Source organism: Macaca fascicularis, chromosome 3 (genome assembly GCF_037993035.2).
Source record: "Macaca fascicularis isolate 582-1 chromosome 3, T2T-MFA8v1.1".
NCBI lineage: Eukaryota > Metazoa > Chordata > Mammalia > Primates > Cercopithecidae > Macaca > Macaca fascicularis.
This window is the reverse complement of record NC_088377.1, coordinates 148658416-148681789: the sequence shown is the minus strand read 5'-3', so window position 1 is coordinate 148681789 and position 23374 is coordinate 148658416. Positions and strand designations below refer to the sequence as shown.

The 23374-nt window shown below is 39.3% G+C and overlaps 1 protein-coding gene across 1 annotated transcript in view; it reads right to left on the bottom strand.

Moving 5' to 3' along the window:
- PRKAR2B (protein kinase cAMP-dependent type II regulatory subunit beta) overlaps positions 1 to 23374 on the bottom strand; it is a 114730-nt gene that overhangs the window by 15592 nt on the left and 75764 nt on the right. Inside the window, exons 4-5 of the mRNA XM_005550477.4 lie at positions 17316 to 17399; positions 4807 to 4913 (exon numbers count right to left, since the gene is read on the bottom strand). Coding sequence (XP_005550534.1) covers positions 4807 to 4913; positions 17316 to 17399 — 191 coding nt within the window. The remainder of the gene's footprint in view (positions 1 to 4806; positions 4914 to 17315; positions 17400 to 23374) is intronic.

Sequence of the window (23374 nt, the reverse complement as noted above, 5' to 3'; positions counted from 1 at the left end):
GTGAGCTGAGATTGTGCCACTGCACTTCAGCCTGGGCGTCAAGAGCGAAACTCCATTTCAAAAAAAAAAAAAAAAAAATCATCTGAAGAGGCTGGGTGTGATGGCTTACTTACACCTGTAATTCCAGCAATTTGGAATTCCAAGGTGGGAGGATCACTTTAGCCCAGGAGTTCAAGACTAGCCTGGGCAACATCGCAAGATTCGATCTCTACAAAAAAATTAGCCTTAAAAAATGAAAGAAAATCATCTGAAGAAACATTTATCAAACCACTGACTATAGTTATCTAAGAGCACAAGAATAGTGAGGGATTCTAGGCACATTGGCTATTTAAGAGTTTCTGTTTGTAACATGAACATATTATTACTTTTGTGATCAGAAGAAAGTAACTTTTTAAGAAGAATCTAGCTATAGCAATTTGGTTAGTCACTACTCTACAAAACTTACTAGTGTCCTTTATAATCTATGGCAGAGGTTGGCAAACTATAGCCCACAAACTGACTATCTGCTTTTGTAAATAAAGTTTCACTGCAATTATAAACACTCTTGTTTGTTTATGTGTTATCTATGGCTGGTTTTATGCTAGAACTGCAGAGCTGAGTTGTTGCAACAGAGAACATATCGGCCTGCAACGCCAAAAGTATTTACTCTCTGGCCCTTTACTTTAGATCAACCCCCATTCTAAAGTTAAAAAGTAGAAATTCAGACTAGATATCTAACTCTGGTCTTTTCACAGTTTTTTGGTGCTTATCTTTTAACTGGGGTTCTTTTTCTAGGCAAATAAGGTTCAGTTTGCATGTCACTGCACTTCATATTACCCAGACCCTATATTCATGTAAACTGCATTCTTCGTGTGGATGACTGACTTTCCACATACTGTATTTTATCAGAGAACATGCTTTCAAGGCTTGCACCTATGAGGGCAGACAGGAAAAATTCTTTGGCTTATATTCTGTTGATTAAACCCTAACAAAGACAAAGGGTGGGGCTGTGCTGCTAAAAAAAAAAAAAAAGTGGCTTTTAACATTAGAAAATTATTATGCCCAGGCCTGGTACCTCATGCCTCTAATTCCAATGCTTTGGGAGGCCAAGATGGGAGGATCATTTGAAGCCAGGAGTTCAAGACCAGACGGGGCAACATAGCAAGACTCTGTCTCTACAAAAAACTGAAAAATTAGTCAAGCATGGTGGCACATGCCTGTACTCCTAGCTACTTGGAAGGCTGAGGCAAGAGGATCGCTTAGGCCCAGGAGTTCAAGGCTGCAGTGAGCTGCGACTGCACCACTACACTCCAGCCTAGGCAAGAAAGTGAGACACTCTCCCTGTCCCTCCAAAAAAGAAAGAAAAGGATTATTAATAATAAAGAAGCAATAAGAGCAGAAACATGATAGACAATAGATATTATTACTAAGGAAGAAAATAATTGGTTTCACGGCCAGACCACAGTGGCTCATGCCTGTAATCTCAGCACTTTGGGAGGCTGAGGTGGGCAGATCACAAGGTCTGGAGTTTGAGACCAGCCTGGCCAACATGGTAAAACCCCACCTCTACTAAAAATACAAAAAAAACTAGCCGGGCGTGGTGGCAGCCACCTGTAATCCCAGCTACCTGGGAGGCTGAGGCCGGAGAATCGCTTGAACCCAGGAGGGCGGAGGTTGCAGTGAGCCAAGACCACGCCACTGCACTTCAGCCTGGGCAACAGAGCAGATTCCATTTCAAAAAAAAAGGAAAAGAATTGGTTTTCAATGTAATTCATGGATAGAATGTTTTGAGGGAAACTACTAGAATTTGTCCCATGGATAATCATTTTTCAAGTACAGGTTGAGTTTCCCTCATCCAAAATTTTCAGAATCAGAAGTGTTATAGATTTTAGACATTTTCAGATTTTAGAATATTTGCATATACAGAATGAGGTTATCTTGGGAATGAGACCTAAGTCTAAATACAAAATTAATTTATGTTTCATATATTGTACATACAGTCTGAGGATAATTTTATTTAATATTTTAAGTAATTTTGTGCATGAAACCAAATTTGTGTACACTGAACCATCAGAAAGCAAAAGTCTCATTATCTCAGCCACCCATGTGAACAATCTGTGGTTGTTCAGCATTACCATCATTCCTGACTCCCAATTTATATGCTACCAATAAGCCATCATTTTTTACTTGTATTCACACATAAGTACTCAACAGTAAAAAATATGACATACCATTAATACAATAAAAAATAATGTGTTTGGGGTAACTAAGCAGCACAGCAGCATCCCCAGAGTACCTGCACCGGCTGCCAAACAAGAGCAACCACAAACAATGGCAGGCCTGCAGTCTCCACCTACAATGCTGTGTTCTGATTAAAGTTACTGTACGTCATACACTAACCCCTTCGGGGATGCTGAATAAGCTGTTGTGTGCCTGCATTTTGACTGTGAACCATCACATAAGGTCAGATGTGGAATTTCCACTTGTGCCATCATGTTGGCGCTCAAAATGCTTTGGAGTTTGGAGCATTTCAGATTTTCAGACTAGCAATGCTATAGATTAAACTCCTCAATTTACTAAACTATTTACACTTTTGCACTGAAACTGTTCTCTACACTCACTACTTTGAATAGGGTAAAACACAGCAAAATGTGCTGAGGAAAAGTAAAATGAGCTACCAGTACAGTTGAAATCACATCAGTCTAAAGTCTGTTAAAATACCGCAGGCTAGGCCGGGCACACTGACTTACACCTGTAATCCCACCACTTTGGGAGGCCAAGACAGGCAGATCACCTGAGGTCAGGAGTTCGAGACCAGCCCGGCCAACATGGTGATACCTCGTCTCTACTGAAAATACAAAAATTAGCTGGGTGTGGTGGCAGGCACCTGTAGTCCCAGCTACTCCGCAGGCTAAGGCATGAGAATCGCTTGAAACTGGGAAGCAGAGGTTGCAGTGGGCCGAGGTCACACCACTGCACTCTAGCCTGGGCAACAGAGCAAGACTGTGCAAAAAAGAAAAAAAAAAAACCTTGGGCTGTTTTTTTCACACAGATTTCTTCTCTGATAATGTGAGGCCTCAGGCAGGGCAGAGCCCCAGAAAGAGAATGAACAGGGCAAGAGACCTGGCTGTGGAGTTGGCTCTACGCCAGTCATTTGGGTGATCTGAACCAAGTGCTGTTACTTCTGTGCGCCTGCATGTTTTCATCTATCAAATGGGTGACTAGGATCTAACTGAAAAGGGAATAGACTATATACAAGTGTAAGGCAGTTATGAAAGTCAAAAATCCCCACTAAATGATTAAGATCGTAGAGGGTTAGGGTTTCTCATACACTTCTACAATTAAACACACTTAGGTGCATTTCTGAGGTGTTGCACCGATGAAAGCTATTAATGATATAAAAATCATTATTTTGATTCACATATAGATAACTGGTTTATTCTACTCTAAAATCTTGGCTAATGCTTCAGTCATAGGTCACCAGGCATTAGGGATGAGGGAATGGGACAATCAGTGAAAACTCTTGATTTAAAGAGCATGAGCGACTGATGCATGAAAGATACCACCCATAGAGCCAAAATAATGAAATGAGGCTTCAGGAGACTAAAGAGGTCATTTTCACCAAGACCTCTGAGGTGTACACAACTCAACCCAGAGAGAAAACATAATCCAGTGAGTCAGGCTGGGAGAGGACCTGCGTTCCACACAGAAGGGGAGGGGTCAGGGATGCGAACACTCATCACTGTTTTACAAAAGTGAAGAAATAAGGAGTCAGCTCAGGCTGCTCTGCTGTCAGATTTTAGGATTCATCTATTGCATAAGGCACATTGTTCTATGATGAGGTAAAGCACAACTTAAATTTCTTGAAAATAGATTTTCAACATAAACGTAAGATTTCTTTAAATAATTATAGAGTTTTTAAGACAAATATAATAATATACAATTCTTGGAAGGATGCACAAACTACTTACTATACAGACTGGATGCTGTTGAAGCAGCAGGAAGACTGACTTACTTTTCACCTTATGCCCCTGTGAAGTATTTGCATTTTCTATTTTTATTTTTTATCTATTTATTTATTATTTGAGACGGAGTTTCACTCTTGTTGCCCAGACTGTAGTGCAAATGGCGCAATCTCGGCTCACTGCAACCTCCACCTCCCGGGTTCAAGCAATTCTCCTGCCTCACTCAGCCTCCCAAGTAGCTGGGATTATAGGTGTGTACCACCATATCGGGCTAATTTTTCTTGTATTTAGTAGAGACGGGGTTTCACCATGTTGATCAGGCTAGTCTTGAACTCCTGACCTCAAGTGATCCACCGGCCTCATCCTCCCAAAGTTCTGAGATTACAGGCGTGAGCCACTGCACCCAGCCAATTCTGAATTTTTTAAACCATGAGCATGTTTTACATAGTTTAAAAAAAAAACTTTTAAGAAATACCAATTGAAGTCTACTGTGAATTAACATCTTAGATGCCATATTATACTGCCGTTCTTACTGTAATAGGCATCTAGTACATACTAATGCCATCACACATCTCTCAATTAGAATTTGGCAAATGAAGATGCTCACGTTAAATGACTGACATTTACAGATTAGACTAACCACAAGTCAGTCATCAGTTCCTCTATAACCTATGCCTCTTCTCATGATCCACTGTGGCTTCACTGCATGTACTCACAACAGGTTTACAGTGCCTACTATGTAGTAGTTAGAGTAGTGGCAATAACAACTATCCTGTATTAACCTGTCAGTTGCCATAATAATGGTTGAGATTTTACACAAAAGGTTCTTTAAATTTCAATAGTAAGGCTGGACAAAACTTACCTATCAATTACATAAAAGTTGTCACCATCGTCACCTTGATCAATTACATGCTCCCCATCTTTGACCAATTTTTCAAACATGGCATCTAATACTTGAGACATCTGCTCCTATTTTTAAAAAAGATGGGATATAATCTTTACGTTTATCTAGGACATGTTTTCTTAAGTAACCATAATTATATTTCTGTGAACAAGTCCAAAGAAATGGAAATATCATAACTACCATTAAATGTTGTCAGAAAAATACACAGTAGTCTTTCTTACCACATACAAATAATTATATTACAAATATATAAAAATGATTATATACTTTCATATTCAGTATTTGAATGAAAGTAATTATAATTAGTCTGTTTCAGAATATTTGCAACTATCACCACTTTAAAATGAAAATTTAACCACCAAACCACCACATACCTTGTGAAATATAATCTTAGCAACTAAAAGGATCAGGTTAGTAAGGAATTATTTCAAATTTCTTTTAAAGATACCCATTTTTAAAAACTTCCTTAGTCATCACTAAAATCTGTGTACAGATAACCTAAATACTTGGTGAATTTAGATCCTGATTCCAATCTTCTTTTTGGTTTAGCACCAAAATAAAAACAGAACAAAATAGAAAAACAACAAAGCGAACCAAAAATGACTGTGGCAAATAATATGTCACTATTCACTGTCACTAAGGTTGGCTTCAAGCTGCAACCACTGGGCTCACTAGGGCAGATTTGTCAGAAACATCAAAAATATTATTCAACAACTAATTAAACTATGTAAAATGTTTATTCTGCCAAAGTGTGATTGACAAGGCTCAAGGATAAACTTCAAACTAATAAGAATAAACTAGGAGGTGAAAGAAATCTTTAATCAGAACAAATACCAGAATAATTCAAAGAACTTTGAAAAGACAGAATAAATGGATATGAGGAAATAATACAATATAATGGAAATCTAAAGACTTAGAGGGTTATTTGTTCTGCTACTTATTAGCTCTGAGCCCTTGGTCAGGTCACTCCTTATGGGTATACAAAAGGTGTAATGCTAACTGCCCATGCCAAAATCAATTACTATTATACATAAATTAAGGAGTTGAAGATAGATTCAAAGCGGAAAAAAGATGCAAGTGGAAAACACAGGTTGAAGAAACAAGATATTCTGGATAGAGAGGATAACAGATCACATGTGATTCTCTTCCTTTTGAGACCACATGAAAATGTTACAAGGCATATGAAGATATGAATCTACAATTGTATAGAGTACAGGAAGGGAAAACCGATGGATGAGAGAGTTTCAGGGTGAAGGTAAGTAACATGTGGCAGAGAGAGCTGCCCCAAGTAGCACAGGTGAGACTGCAGTGTGGAGGGGCCAATATGCCTTGTGGAGCACCAGGAGGCTCCCAAGTGGGTAACACCTGGCTCTGCCGGCGTGGGACTGAGACAAAAAGCTAAAAACAAGCGGACTGATTTAAAGTCCTGCAGAGATTAGTTGACACCTTCCTTCAAAATCCCTCTACCCTAATACAGAATGCCTAGCAGCCAAATGTGGACTCTCAACTCTTCCCAGACAAAAGATCAGAGAGAAACTAAACAAATTAGAACTAGAACAGATACGGTGAACACTGGTGCCCTAGAACAAAAACCTTCACTTGGTAGGACTTAGGGGTTCCCCAATGTAACAGCTGGCTCCCTGTCAGCTCAAGCTAAACAGTGCACTGGTTGACAGACCTGCCCTACTTACCCAGAGCTCTAAATCAGCTTTATGTTGCTCCCCTGGTAGCCCACAAGACTAAGATAAACAGCAAAATGACAATACATGAAATAGATATTTCAGGAATCATAGAGAGCTTTTGCAGAGACATTTAAGATGATATACCCATGAGACCAAAAAACAAAATAGGATAGTTAGGAAAAGAGCAAATCAGAGAAAAATGTGTAGCTTGGAAATCAAAAATATGATGGTCTTTTTTTTTTTTTTTTCCTTTAAAACAGATTTTTTTTTTGGCAGGGTGCAGTGGCTCATGGCTACAATCCCAGCACTTTGGAGGCCAAGGCAGGCAGATTGCTTCAGCCCAGGAGTTTGAGACCAGCCTGGACGACACGGCAAAACCCTGTCTCTACCAAAACAAACAGCTGGGCACGGTGGTGCACACCTATAGTCTCAGCTACTTGGGAGGCCGAGGTCGGAGGACTGCTTGAGTCTGGGAAGTTGAGGCTTCAGTGAGCTGTGATCACACCACTGAGTTCCAGCCTGGGCAACAGAGTGAGACTCTGTCTCAAAAAAATGAGCAGTCTCAGCCACTCAGGAGAGGCCGAGATTGGAGGACTGCTTGAGCCTGGGAGGTTGAGGCTGCAGTGAGCTGTGATTGCTCCACTGCACTCCAGCCTGGGCAACAGAGTGAGACTCTGTCTCAAAAGTAAAAAATAAAAAATAAAATAGACTTTTTTAAAGCAGTTTTAAGCTCATAGGAACACTAAGCAGAAAATACAGACATACTCCACATATCCTCTGCCCCCCACACATGGCACAGACTACCCCATGATAAACATCCTCCACCAGAGTGGCAAATTTGTTACAAGTGATGAATCTACACTGACATCATTATCATTCGAAGTCCATAGTTTATATTAGGGTTTGCTCTTGGTGTTGTACATTCTATGCGTTTGACAAATGTATAAAGACATGTATCCACCATTACAATTTCTTTAAAGGTAAATAAAAGAGAAAGAAGATAAATCACCAAACACCTCAAAAAAAAAGTCAATAAAGAGATGAAAAGAAAGGAGTGTCAGAGACAGTAACAGAGAAAACAAAAAGGAGGAAATATAAACAATACAGGATGAATTTTGTAGACCCAAAGGACACAGGTTTTCAGACCAAAATGGCACACTCAAGTACCCAGCACAATCAATGACCATAAATCCCCACACTAGGATGAAAGAATGTGTTTTTAGAACACTAAAGATAAAAGATCTGCAAAGCTTCCAGAAAAGAGAAAGGGGGATTCTTAGAAACATGAAAAGTTACTCAACTTCTCTCAAAATGAAGAGAAATCCAAATTCAAATCGAAATGAGACGCCACTTTTCACTCGCCAGATTCAAAAAGATACAAATGTTAAAATATCACACTGTGTTGGAGACCGTGTGGGAAAAGAGGCATTCTCACACAGACTTCTGGTGAGAAGGTAAAATGTAACAAACTCTAAAAAAGCAATTTGTCAAAATTTAATAAAATTTCAGATATGCATAATCTTCTACCTCACTGTTCCTTTTCTAGGAAGTTATTACATAGCTATTTATAAAATGCATCACCATTTTTCTTTGCATCACAATAGCAGAAGACTGGAAACAAACTACTAGTTTATCAACAGGGCACTGGATAAATAAACTGTCATAGATTCATTCACCAAAAAGCCCTGCTGCTGTAGGCATATAGGGATTTTCAGACACCTTTCTTTCAAAGGAGTCACTGGCAGCGAGAGAACACTAAAAGAAGGGTAATCAAGAAATGTGAAAACCTGCAATGGGGGAATTTCAGGAAACAAGGCATTTAGGTGACAGAAAAGAAGACCTATATGAGAATACATCAGCTATCTTCTGTTCAAACCATGACATCAGTAGTTCTAGAGGCCATAACTGGGACTGTTGGGTGGAAGTTTCATGAAGGTTTTGGCACAATGTAAAGACCTGCCCAGGAATGAGAGCTGTCTAGCAGTGACAAGGGCTGCCTTGCAAATAATTTTGCCTTTTCCAGAATGTTAAATAGTTGGAATCATGCAGCACACAGCCTTTCCACATTGGCTTCTTTCACTTAATATTATGCATTTAAGGTTCTTCCATGTCTTCCATGTCTTTTCATAACAAGATCACTCATTTTGTCCACTGTCTAGATGTACCACAGTTTATTTATCCATTCACATACTGAACAACATCTTGGTTGCTTCCAAGTTCTGGCAATTTTGAATAAAGCTGCTACAAATAGCTGTGTACAGGTTTCTGTGTGGACCTAAGTTTTCGACTCCTTTGAGTAAATACCAAGGAGCATTACTGCTGGAGAGGATGGTAAGAGTATGTTTAATTGTAAGAGACACCACTAAACAATCTTCTAAAGTGACTGTACCATTTTGCATTCTCACCAACAATGAGTTCTTAAACCACCTATGTTCACCAGCATTTGGTGCTGTCAGTGTTCCGAATTTTGGCCATTCTAATAGATGTGCAATAGTATCTCATTGTTGTTTTAAGTTGCATTTCCCTGGTGACATGTGATGTGGAGCATCTTTTCATATGCCATTTGTGTATCTTTTTCAGCGAGGTGTCTGTTAACATCTTTGGTCCATTTTTTAATCTGATGGTTTACTACTGTTGAGTTCTTTGTATATTTTGGATAACAGTCCTTTATCAAGCTGTGTCTTTTGCAAATATTTCCTCCCAGTCTGAGACCGTCTTTTCATTCTGCTGACGTGTCTTTTGCAGCAAAGAAATTTTTAATTTTAATGAAGTCCAGCTTATCAATTCTTTCTTTCATGGATGTGCCTTTGGTGTTACATCTAAAAAGTTATCACAAAATCCAAGGTCATCTAGATTTCCTCCCATGTTATCACCTAGGAATTTTATAGTTTTGTATTTTACATTTAGATCTGTGGTCTATTTTGAGTTAATTTTTGTGAAGAATATAAGGTCCATTTCTAGATTCATTTTTCAGAGTCTAGTTTTTCCAGCACCATTTGTTGAAAAGAAAGACTATCTTTACTTCATTGTGTTGCCTTTGCTCCTTTGTCAAAGATCAGTTAACTTCATTTAAGTGGGGCTGTTACTGGGTTCTCTGTCCTGTTCCACTGATCAATTTGTACATTCTTTTGCCAATACTATACTGTCGTGATTACTGTCACTTTATACTAAGTCTTGAAGTCAGTTAGTATTAGTACTTTAACTTTGTTCTTTTCCTTCAATATTGTGTTAGCTCTGCTAGGTCTTCTGCCTCTCCAAACTTCAGGATCAGTTTGTTGGGATTGCAGTGAATCTACAGATCAACTTGGGAAAAACTGACGTCTTGACAATACTAGGTCTTCCTATCCACGAACATGGAAATCTCTCCATGTATTAAGTTCTTCCTTGATTTCCTTCATAATTTTATAGTTTTCCTCACATAGATCTTATACATATTTTTGTTAATTTACATCTAAATATTTAATTTTGGGGGGATGGTATGGTATGGTATTTTTAATTTCAAATTCCACTTGTTCACTGCTGATATAAAGGAAAGTGATTAACTTTTGTATATTAACCTTGTATCCTGCAACCTTGTTATAATCACTTACTAGCTCTGGAAGCCTTTCCCATTTTCTACTTAATCATGTCATCTGTGAAAAAAGACAGGTACATTTCTTCCTTCTCAATACATTTCACTACATTTTCTTGTCTTATTGCATTAGCCAAGACTTTTAGCACTATGTTTAAAAGGAGTGGTGAGAGGGAACTACAAATTTGTTGAGGTGAACTTCACATAACATAAAATTAATCACTTTATCTTCCTTTTTTAAAATTGTAACTATCCTGGTGGGGATGAAATGGTATTTTCCCATTTCTAAATTGGAAATTTTGTCTTTTTACTGTTGAGTTGTGTTACTTATGTATTTTGGATACCAGATCTTTATCAGATATATGATTGGCAAATAATTTTCTCTTCTGCAGACTGTCTTCACTTTTTAAAATAATGCCCTTTGAGGTACAAAAATGTTACATCTGTGTGAAGTCCTATTTATCTCTTTTTTCTTTTCTTCTTATGCTTTTGGTGTCTAAGAGTCCAATGCTAAATATAAGACCATAAAGACTTACTCCTATGTTTTCTTCTAAGAATTTTATAGTTTAAGCTCCTATATCTTTGGCCTTTGATCCCTTCTGAATTAACTCTGGTATATGCAAAGGAGTCCAGCTTTCTTCTTTTGTGTGTGGATATCCTGTGATATCCAGTGATTCAGCACCATTTGTAGAATAAACTATTCTTTTTCTATTGAATGGTCTTAACACTCTTGTGGGAAAATCAATTGGCTATAAGTATATATGTTTATTTCTAGATTCTCAATTCCATTCAATTGTTCTATATGTCTACCCCAGCCCAGTATATTGTTTTGATTACCGTAGCTTTTCAATAAGTTTAAAATTAGGAAATGTGAATCCTGCAACTTTGTTCTTCTTTTTAAATATTGTTTTGGTTACTTGGAATCTGCTGTTATATGTACAATTATAACATAGTGGCAACAGCAAAACATTAATGTGTTATCATGATTTAGCTTTATAATACATAAAAGCTACTAGTTTAAACTTGTATAAACAATACTGATGAACATATTTTTTAAAAAGAATATAGAACCTCTATAAATACTGATATATTGTTAAATTTGAAAAGAACAGGGCAGGCCAGGTACGGTGGCTCACGCCTACAATCCCAGCACTTTGGGAGGCTGAGGCGGGCAAATCACTTGAGGTCAGGAGTTCCAGACCAGCCTGGCCAACACAGCGAAACTCCATGTCTACTCAAAAAACAAAAATTAGCTGGCCATGGTGGTGCACACCTGTAGTCCAACTACTCGGAAGGCTGAGGCACGAGAATCACTTGAACCCAGGAGGCAGAGGTTGCAGTGAGCCACGATCATGCCACTACACTCCAGCCTGGGCAACAGAGTAAGACTCTCCAAAAAAAAAAAAAAAAAAGAAGAAAGGAAAGAAAGGAAAGGAAGAAAGAAAGGAAGAAAGGAAGGAAGAAAGAGAGAAAGAGAGAAAGAAAGAGAGAGAGAGAGAGAGAAAGAGAAAGAGAGAAAGAGAGAAAGAGAAAGAGAAAAAGAGAGAAAGAGAACAGGGCATAACAGTGTGTTAATTTTGTTGCCACCAAAATTTGAAAAAGAATATACTTGTATGTGTATTGCATGACCCTGGAAAAATATACAAGATAGTACTAAAAGAACGTGCTCCTAAAAAACTAGGTTTCTGAGAGGCAGAGGTGGAAAGGAGATTTCCTTTCACTGACTACTCTTTTGTTCTTTTTGAATGTTTGTCAATTTTACATGTATACTGATTTATATTTTTTAATTAACTAAAAAAACTCTAATTAAACTGAGAACATAATTTTACATCTTCATACGGGCTAAGAAAAACTTTCGGAAGAATGATGATGATGGGTTTGCAGGAAGTGGTTTTCATCCCCTTCTCGGGTCCCTGTGTGAGTTCTGGCATCTTTTTGCGGAACAGCAGCCAAGGTTGAAGATGAAGCCAAGGTAGCAGTGAAACAGACCTTTCTTGATGTAGCGCTAATTGGCCCCACAGGGACCACTCTACCCAAATGAGTTCATCAACTCAGGCAACATATGGTCACCTATCAAAATTATAAAAGCTGATTAAATGATTTACTAATATTTTGTTTTGCTTGCTATTTATATGTTGACTTTTTTAAGGCAGGTAGAGGGTGAACATCAGCTTTATTGATTGGTTCTGACTCTAAATGTCAAATGGGGAAAAAAGATGAAATAAATTGCTACATTAACTATTTTGTGATGTTGGAATTAGCTGCATTTGAAAACATTATAGAACTGAAGAATTCATACATGGATATATGAAAAAGCAATTCCTGATAAAATACAGACAGGTGTCTGTTCTAGTCAATCAAAATGTAATTTCCCCATAATTATGCACAGAGTGAAAAGAACTTAGGAAATATTTAATATGCAGAGGCTTATCATGATGACTGACAACTACTGTAGGAAATCCACATTTAATTCTCCTACAGAATGCCAATTCAAGACTGAGCTCAGTAAAGGGCTCTGACTCACTTAAGAAATAACAATTTACTCTTCATTAATGAAAGAGCCTATCATATAGCCTAAGAAAATTGTTTCAGTTAGCCTCAAATTAGAAATATTTCAGAAGGAAAATGGCCTACTGAGTGGAGCATTAAAATATTCATGAAAAGAATATCTTCAAAGAGATTAATAATTATAAACGCTGTGCTCAACATATGAATATACAGCTCTCCAAGGAAAAATGTTCTGAAGTCTAGGAAGTGCAAGATTTTCAAGCCAAATAATGACTTCAGGAAATTCAAATGAGATAGTAGACACAAAGCCAAGATCATTCTTCTTGCTAATTAGTAGTTTCCCCTTCCTCCTTCAAGTTTTCCCATTTCAGGAAAAGGTAGCAACTTCACAGTCACTCCAGCTAGACACTTTCCTTCAGTCCCCAACTAAATCGATCACCAAGTACCAAATTCTGCTAATCCTTTTTTGTGAAACCATTCTTTTCTGTCTGTCCCTTTCCCCCTTCCCTGGAGTTCAGACCCATTTCTTTTCCCTAGATCATGACCTGGTTTTCTACTGGGCTCCACTCTTTTGTTCTTGTCTGCTTCCCCCATTTTTCTCCCCTCTTTAACTCCTCCTCGACATTACCACCAAAGTGACCTTAGAAAAATCTGATAGTTACTTTCTCTGACTAAAATTCTTCAGCTGTGCCCATTGCCTACAAGGTAGTCCAGTGCCACAGCACAGCATTCAAGAAAGAATGGGCCTTCCTGATACAGCACCCATATCTTGGCTCCATCACTCCCATCACAAGATGGAGGCCATCCATCACCGGACGGTTGCCACTTTAGGCTCTAGTGATAATACTCTGTACTTTTCCTCACCTGGTGATTCCCTCCTCATTTTCGGGGGCACAGCTCAGTGACCTCTCCAGCTTTTTGAACCATTAAGGTAAGCTAAGAGACAGACATCTTCTCACCGTGCCCTGACCATATTACAGCATGTATCATGTTTTCCCAACATGCTTTGCAGATGTGTTTGTACCCTCATTAAATTATAAATTCCAAAAGGACAACAACCATCTCTAAATATCTCTGTGGCCTCCAATACCTTAAACAGGTCTTGAAACAGTGAGTAGTCAAGAAATTAAAATGAAAGGAGCTGCATGATAAGCAGATTATCTGAGCTGAATATGTAATTCAATTAAAACACATTTGGGTTACTGTAAATAATGTGTATCATAAAAAACTAGAAAGCTGTTTTATAGTATGAGCTTAAACTAAAACCACCAATCTGCCATGTTTTGGGCTAAAAGTCTTATTCCAGGTGGTAATTTGTTGAGAAAAATAAATTTTACTTACTTACATCCTATATCATCTCTGGAAGGATTTAAATAGTAAGGGAGTAATTCAAGGTGGTCTGAGCTCAAATTCAAAAAAGGGTCTTTTGAAAACTACTATGTAAATACATTTGCTTCTTCTCTATAAAACATTCGATCGTGACAATTCGGAAACTGAATTTTTTTCCCTCTGTGAGCTGGTTTTTAAAATACATATTGAAGACTTTCAGCAAAGCAGTGAAAAAAGTCTAGAACACTCCTATGTTTACAAAATAATCACACTAAGCAAAGATGCTCCTTGCCAGACTATATTAGCAAAAGCTTTCTTAAATATTAATACTTTTAAATGCAACCAAAATTTTCACAATGCTTTTAAAGAGCTAAAGTTGAAATAGCAAGGAAGATCAATTTAATTTAAAAAACAGAACAGAAAAAACGACATCCCAAGAAAGCATAACTAGCAATGATTTCATTTATGCCTGTGTATCACTTAACCCTACAGACATCAGAAGTTCACGACTTAGTCCCCGCTGAAGCATTAAAATACTGGTTCACTGAATAGGAAAGCATGCAAACATAACATACGTAACAGCAACCAAATACTGAACTTGAACATTTTCACATTTAGCTCTAGTCCTTGGTATTCAAAGTATGCTGTGGGTCAAGGACATCAACATTACCTGGGAACTTGTGAGAAATGCAGACTTTTCAGGCTCCACTCCAGACCACGAGAATCCAAAACTGCATTTTCACAAGATCCCCTGATGATACATCAGCATATTAAAGCTTGAGAGCACTGTTCTTGGTGACCTCTGAAATTCTCCCATGTAAAGTTCTAATCAAAAAATAAAGAATTCTTGAATAAAGCCTACCTCTAAGTGTAAAACTAAGGATTGATTTTACCACTGCCTTCTGTGTGACTCTGGAGCAAAAGAGTTAAATACTACATTGGTCCTTCATTTGCGATGTGATCATGTAATCCACAGGCTAGCTTTGATACCAGCTCAGGGTACTGAACCAGGTCTTTGCTTCCTCAGCACTAACTCCCACTGCTGCTAAGTGATGGTACTCGGTAAATATGCCTTGAATGAACTGAGCAAAGAAACTTGAATGGACAAGGATATATGAGGGCCACTCTGAACTAATGAATTCATACCATGAGACTGTAACTATGTTCAAGGGTTTGGCTTAACTTTTTTTTTTTTTTTTTTTTTTGAGATGGAGTCTCGCTCTGTCACCCAGGCTGGAGCGCAGTGGCAAGATCTCGGCTCACTGCAAACTCCACCTCCTCCCGGGTTCATGTCATTCTCCTGCCTCAGCCTCCCAAGTAGTTAGGATTACAGGCGCCCGCGCCAATGCCTGCCTAATTTTTTTGTATTTTTTTAGTAGAGATAGGGTTTCACTGTGCTAGCCAGGATGCGCTCGATCTCCTGACCTCGTGATATGCCCACCTCGGCCTCCCAAAGTGCTGGGATTACAGGCATGAGCCACCGTACCCGGCCTGGCATAACTTTTAACAAGACTTGAGTTAGATATTATTTAAACACCATCATTTTATTACAAATAACAAATCTATCCGAAACTATTATTTAGGATTAAATATGTATACTTAGATAACTAGAAAAGTGTCAGAGGTGCATGAACCAGAGCAACTCCATCTTGAATAGGAGCTGGGTAAAATAAGGCTGAAACCAACTGGGCTACATTCCCAGATGGTTAAGGCATTCTAAGTCACAGGATGAGACTGAAGGTCAGCACAAGATACAGGTCATAAAGATCTTGCTGATAAAACAGGTTGCAGTCAAGAAGTCGGCCAAAACCCACCAAAACCAAGATGGCCACGAGAGTGACCTCTCGTCATCCTCACTGTTAACACTCCCACCAGCACCATGACAGTTTACAAACGCCATGGTAACATCAGGAAGTTACCCTATATGATCTAAAAAGGGGAGGCATGAATAATCCACCCCTTGTTTAGCATATCATCAAGAAAGAACCATAAAAATGGGCAACCAGCAGCCCTGGGGGCTGCTGTCTCTATGGAGCAGCCATTGTTTTATTCCTTCACTTTCTTAATAAGCTTGTTTTCACTTTACAGACTCACCCTGAATTCATTTTTGCGCGAGATCCAAGAACCCTCTCTTGGGGTCTGGATCAGGACCTCTTTCCAGTAACAAAAGGATAAAGCATTCTTGTCTCAGTCCCATGTTTTCTTTTGAGAGCCTAGTGCATGTAGAGAGCCGCGAGCCATCTGCTACGTAAAGAGTGAAGCAAAGATACAAAAGACACAGTTCCTGCCCTCAGACAATGGACAGATGAAGTGACTGATGGATCCTGGGTCTGGTCAAATTCAGGTCTGTCAAAGCCAGTAATGGAGCCTCAGAGACGGACAGACAAACTTGTAATGTGTGGACCTAACATAAATCTCCAAAGTCACACAATGTACTGTGTTCCTGGAAGACACAATATAAACATAAATTATACTAGAAACAAAGGAGATTTTAAAAATATTTGAGTGTAAATATGACACAGTATAGAACTGGTATGATGCCGTACCTGAATCTTTACAAAAATGTCCTTTTTAAGAAGACCTCATTTTAAAAAGAGCAGGTCTTGATTTAATGCTTCTCCTCTAGGACATCACCAAAAACTCAAAGATGCTGAGTTTGACCAAAGAAAAAGCGGAGGTAAGTCACAAAAGTTGACTCTATTTTCACACTTGGAATATGGCAGCAGAGGTTTGCTCCTACATGACTATATAGCAATGACTAAGCATAATCTGAGATGAAGGAAGCAGAACATGTACATCACAGTGCAAGGCAAAGTTTGAACAGCACACACACTCATACCAAGAGTGGGTATTCTAGAAATACCAAACCCAAAGATTAGAGATTTCCAAATCCTTATAAAGAACAAACAAACAAACAAAAAACCCTCACCTTAAAGTCAAGTGAAATGTTACTTTTAATCTGTCTAATATAGAGTTTATACACATTCAAATATAATTACTATTACTGGCTGTAAAGAGAAACAATCCTGGGTGGGCCCTGAGCATCCCTGCATATCCCTGCTGGGTGCAAAGAGTGCAAGGTCCTAACCTCTTTTTACCTGGGCCATAGTATCTTGAGAGATGAGATAACATCTTCCATAGGACACACACCTCAGGCTTGTTTACTTCTTGCTCCAACAGCAGTATATTCCCCCAAACTCAATATTCCTCTCCTGCAGTTCAACCTACTGTGCATGCAAGCATCTGCAAGGGGGGCTTTACCATCACCCCAGGGTGATGTCAGCTTACAAAAAGGGCAAAACTCAAGACCCTGCACAGTTCTTGACACTGTCACTGGGGGAAAAAATATCCATTTATATTATTAAGATTTATCTTACCGGATCCAGATTCTTAAACAGCAGGATGTCTTTGCAAGCCTCTTGCAATCTATTTCTTTGATCATCAGTTTTTGGATGTATAATCTAAAAGGACACCAGATTTAAAAAACAAAGACATTAGCCAATACCACCTCACTCAAAGAGACTTAAAAAACTAACAAAAATCAGAACCAATGTTAGAAAGAAGAACTGTTAGTGTTCAAGTTCACTTCAGATTGGTGCTGAGATTCACTTTTGGTGACTGGTAATTATGAGCCTACTAAGTAGAGGAACATAATTCACCTTGTGGAGGGGGGAGGTTGGTATCTATTCATCAATATAGCACCGAAATGTTTTTCAAAAGCATATTTTCCCCTAGGTTAGCTAGTTCATTATGTACAGAACTGTGACTGACTAGGAAGACCCCAAAGCTCCCAGCCAGTGGGGACCCGTACAAAAGGACAACAGGTGTCAGCAGCTACAATGAAAATCTGGACTGCTGTCATTCTGTTTCTACTGAGCTTAACACTCTTTCAGGATGTAGTTCTTTCTTTCGAATCTTGATAAGGTCCCTGAAAGCAAGTAAAATGTTTAAATGTATAAGGCACTATACATTTAAATATATTTTTACACATGTGGTATGTACCTGCCCCACAGCAAGCAAGTGATTTTTAGAAGGGAGTAAGCAATCATGCACTGCCACTCCAAGACAATATGTGTTCCAGAGAAAAAAGAGTCCAAGGAGGCTGGCTGGGGAACTCAAGGAAACTAGTGTGCTATATTCTCACTAAACTTGTATTCTAGAGGGTGAAGAGTGGCAGAATGCCTTGTGTGTAAGTGTGGCTTGCCATCTCTCGAGTCTCTTTTCACGAGCAGGAGGCTCAACTGACTTGGACCAAAAGGTCCACTCTTTTGAGAACATGAGCAGTTTGTAACTATGAAATGAGTTAGAGGGGCAAGGGTAGTCCTAAAAGCAGCAGACAGGGAGTTGGTTTCCTGAAGACCTATACACCACCCTTTCCTGTTCCAATGCTCACTCAAAGAGTGACGACGAGAGCTGATGGGCAGGTGCCCTGCCTCTTCAGGCAGCCGGCCCCACCATCAGAGCTCACAGAATCAGGCAGCAGTGGAGTTTACAGCCACAAACATCAAAAGTCACAATGGGGAATTTAAATCTGCATTTCAAACCATATCAGATGGCTAAAAAATAATGAAAATTATAAGCCTGAAAAGAATTGAGGAAATTTATAGTATCGATACATTATCTATATGTAAACTATTGATATGTAGACCATTTATCTGCATTATGTATAGACTACGTGAAAGAACTATGAGCTAGTGAGAGAAAGGGTCACTGCACTTTCCCCTCTAAGGTAAGGTAGATGTAAACCTTTGTTTACTATCTGCCCAATATTCATCTCAAACTAGAGTCTAAGATGACACACAAACACAGACAAAGCAGATCCCGGGGCCTCCTCATCCACTGCTGCACAAGTAACCTTTACAATTTAGGTATTAACCAAATCACACCAACCAAACTTCACTTCCTCCTACTTCAAATAAGGAAGGCTAACACACTAAAACAAAACAGAAAGTCATTTCTTACTTCACAAAATCCATCCAGAACTTCAAACCGAAGCAACTGAGATGTCTGCCTGCTGAGAAGCTCTGTTCTCAGAAAGGATAGCGGGGAGAGTGCATCAGTATCACGTGCCCGCTTCGCTCTGATCAATTTCAGGTCTTTCTCCCCACCCCTTTCAATTCCTATAAGCCTTCACACAGAAATCCAGCTTTTTCCTCTTCTCTCTTCTTCCTGCTACCTCTCTTACCAATGACCACTTGTACCTTTTTTTTTTTTTTTTTTTTTTTTTTTTTTTTTTTTTTGAGACAGAGTCTCACTCTGTCGCCCAGGCGCTGGAGTACAATGGTGCGATCTCGACTCACTGCAACCTCCGCCTCCCGGGTTGACGTCATTCTCCTGCCTCAGCCTCCCGAGTAGCTGGGACTACAGGTGCCCGCCACCACACCTAATTTTTTTTTGTATTTTTAGTAGAGACGGGGTTTCACCGTGTTAGCCATGATGGTCTCAATCTCCTGACCTCATGATTTGTCCGGCTCAGCCTCCCAAAGTACTGGGATTATAGGTGTGAGCCACCACGCCTGGCCTCTTTTTTTTTTTTTTTTTTTTTTAAGACAGAGTCTTGCTCTGTCACCCAGGCTAAAGTGCAGTGGTGCGATCTCGGCTCCTTGCAACCTCCGCCTCCTGGGTTCAAGCGATTCTCCTGCCTCAGTCTCCCAAGTAGCTGGGATTACAGGTGCCCGCCACTGCGCCCAGCTAATTTTTGTATTTTTAGTAAAGACAGGGTTTTTCACCACCTTGGCCAAGCTGGTCTTGAACTCCTGACCTCGTGATCCACCCACCTCGGCCTCCCAAAGTGCTAAGATTACAGGCGCGAGCCGCCGTGCCCGAACCAATGACCATTTCTAAGTAGTCTTTGTTTTTGTTTTTTTTTTTGTTTTGTTTTGTTTTTTTTTTTTGAGACGGAGTCTCGCTCTGTCGCCCAGGCTGGAGTGCAGTGGCCGGATCTCAGCTCACTGCAAGCTCCGCCTCCCGGGTTCGGGCCATTCTCCTGTCTCAGCCTCCTGAGTAGCTGGGACTACAGGCGCCCGCCACCTCGCCTGGCTAGTTTTTTGTATTTTTTAGTAGAGACGGGGTTTCACCGTGTTAGCCAGGATGGTCTGGATCTCCTGACCTAGTGATCCGCCCGTCTCGGCCTCCCAAAGTGCTGGGATTACAGGCTTGAGCCACCGCGCCCGGCCAGTAGTCTTTGTTTCTCTGCCCCACCTCCATCACTATGGTCTACTGCTCTCCTCCTGTTTCCCTTTTCCCTTACCCTGCCATTACTCCTCAGCACCCAGAGTCCACTCTCTGTAATTAACCTCGTCAGTAAAATCCCTCTTCGCTGGGGAAAGTAAACAGTCAGAAAGCAGGTGCAGTCTCTGACACTGCGGCTCCTCTGCACTGTAGCCACGTGCTCTGAAGATGCTCTCCCCCATTTTTCCTCTGGGGCTTGGCGTGATCCCACCTCAGGGATCTGTCTCTGGGTCACTGAGGCCTCAGCAATATACCCAAACTGTGATTTTAGTGTACCAGAGGCCACTTTGGTTTTCATTAAAATTCATTCCTGACTTCAGATAAAAATGTTATTTGTTAAACAAACGTAGCATAAATACATGCCAGGTACTATTTTAAGGCTTTACTAATATTAACTCATTTTATCCTAGTGATAGATCCCATGAAGCAAGTTAAGAAATTTAGAGTTAAGGAAATCAACTTGCCTAAATCACTTGTCCAGTGTCATCCAGTCCATAAGGTACAGAGCAGGATTCATGCCAGCCAGGCCAGCTACAGAGTCTATACTCTAAACCAGGGACCAGCAAACTACACCTGCAAGCAAAGCTGTTTTTGTATGTATGGCTTCTAGGCTAAGAATAATTTTACATTTTTTTAATGACTGGGGGAAAAAAAAAATCAAACAAATGATAATATTTCCTGACATATAAAATCTATATTAAATTCAAATTCAAATGTCATAGTTTTAATATAACACAACAGACGTGCCTTTCATTGATGTATTACCTACAGCTGCTTTCAAGCTACTACAGCAGAACTGAGTAGTTGCAAAGTAGGTGACTCCTCAAAATCTAAATTATTTACTCTCGGAAAACAGTGCATTTTTCAGTTAAAAAAAAAAAAAAAACTTTACCAAAAAAAGTTTGCCAACTTCTGCTCTAAATTTTTGCTGCCTTTCCATTAAAAAAAAAAAAAAGAAAAGAAAACCAGTTAATAAGTAAGGTTTAAACTTAGACATTTTCTTTAAAGAACACTGTATATCGACTGGGTACAGTGGCTTACACCAGTAATCCTAACTTTGGGAGGCAAAGGTGGGTGGATCACCTGAGGCCAGGAGTTCAAGACCAGCCTGGCCAACAGGGCGAAACACCATCTCTACTAAAAATACAAAAATTAGACAGATATGTGGTGGTGCACACCTGCAGTCCCAGCTACTCAGGAGGCTGAGGCATGAGAATCGCTTGAACCCAGGAGGCAGAGGCTGCAGGGAGCTGAGATTGTACCATTGCACTCCAGCCTGAGTGACAGAGCAAGACTGTCTCCAAAACCAAAAAAAAAAAAAAAATCAAAAAACAGAAAACAAAAACAAAAACAAAACAAACAAACAAACAAAAAACACTGTATCTATGTTGTTAGGCAAGAGAAATCTATACAAGATATTTTCGTATTTGTCCCATCCATTCTCCACATGGAGCTGAAAATAATCTTCCAAAAATTTAAATCAGGATATCCCTTCTCCAGCTTAAAACCTCAATGGACTCCATCACGTTTGGTGAGAATTAAATCCCCATTCCTTCCTTCTCTACCCTCACTGCAGCCATCTGGCCCAGCTCCACCTGCCTTCCCCAATGCCAGGCTCAGCTCCATCTAAAATGCCCTAAGGGGCTTCTGGCAAGACTCTCTGCCTGCCCATCCTTCCAGCCTCACCTCAAGGATGCTTGTTTCAACCATTCCAGAGTATCAGAGCCCCTGCTGGCTTGGGGCTTGTGTTTGGATCCGTACAGTGTTTCGCTGTTTCCTTAGCACTTCATGTTTTTTAACTTTTCATTAATGTATTCACTTGTCTGCTTCTCTCTCTAGACTGTAAGCTCCAAGAGGGCAGAGATTTGTCCATTTGCTCACCACTTTACATCTAGCACCAGACCAGATATGCAGATGGAACTCCAAAAAATTTTTATGGAGAAACATAGAAATACTCTACCCTTAAGTTTATCAATTGTTCTCTACCAGTTTCTACATGCTAGATTTAGACAACCCTTAAATTTTCATTTATTAAAGGCATTCCAACTAAAATCTGTTATTTTCCAAAATGAGTCTTAAGTATTTACATTTTCTTTGAATTCGTATCAGAGGATAAATTTTTGTTTATACTACAGACTTAAGGATTTGGTGAGTCTCAGAAGTAATATAAAATGTCCAAATGAAATGTAATTTTATCACAACACAGTATACATTTTCCTTATAGATATTTCCCAATATGCTTCTGGATCTAAATAATTTTGAAAACTGTAATAATCATTCCCAAGCATGTGGTGTGGTATGCCTCATAGTTTTTGAGACCAAAATAAGTACAATTTTTAGTAACACATTTAGAGGAGAGAATATTCAACCTAATTGATAACCTAAGGTACTTTGCTATAATCAAACATATAATTAATACATTAAATACCAAAAAAAAACTATCAAAAATAACTTTAAAAAGTGTTACAGGGGACAGCTCTTACGGTAAAGGCCCAACCACAAAGATTCCTCCTCCTCTAGTAACTGTCCTTATTTATAGAAGTGGTTCCCAAGTAGGTTGTACTTTTTGACCCTGGCCCTACCCTGGGCCAAAGCTGGGTGCATCAGAAACTCTTGGGAAGTTGGAATTTTGAACTGAAAGACACAGTAACAGAGATGAGTAGCTGAGCCCCTTTCAAAGACACTATGCTAAGTCTTACACTCTGGCTCTTGATGGACCCCAGAGGCGAGCTGGCTCCTGCCTGCCAGGCCTACAGCTTGGCCTTTGAATGCTTTCTGCAGTTCAATATGATCTCCAAGCATTTGTCTGATAATCTCTCCCCAGTGTTTTCTTTTTCACATTTGTCTTGATAGGGTTAGGTTTTACACAGCCAAATGAATCTTAACTGGTATAGCCTCCCCAACAAAACTGTTAGAAATTAGCTGGAGTGAACCTGCCAAAACACTTTATTTACCTCATGAATTAAATGGCAGCTAAAATTCAAGGCCTAACAGCTTTTGAATCAATGAGATACTGCATATTGTTTTTAAACTGTATTGCAAATGTTCATTAATTTAGATTTTTATTAATTTAAACCAGCTCATCTCGATTGCTCTTATCCCAATTACTAAATTTTATCATATCCATTTATACACACATATAAAGAATGCATGTTATCTTCAATGCCACCCAGTACTGTTTCTGCTAGATACAGTATACGGGTAT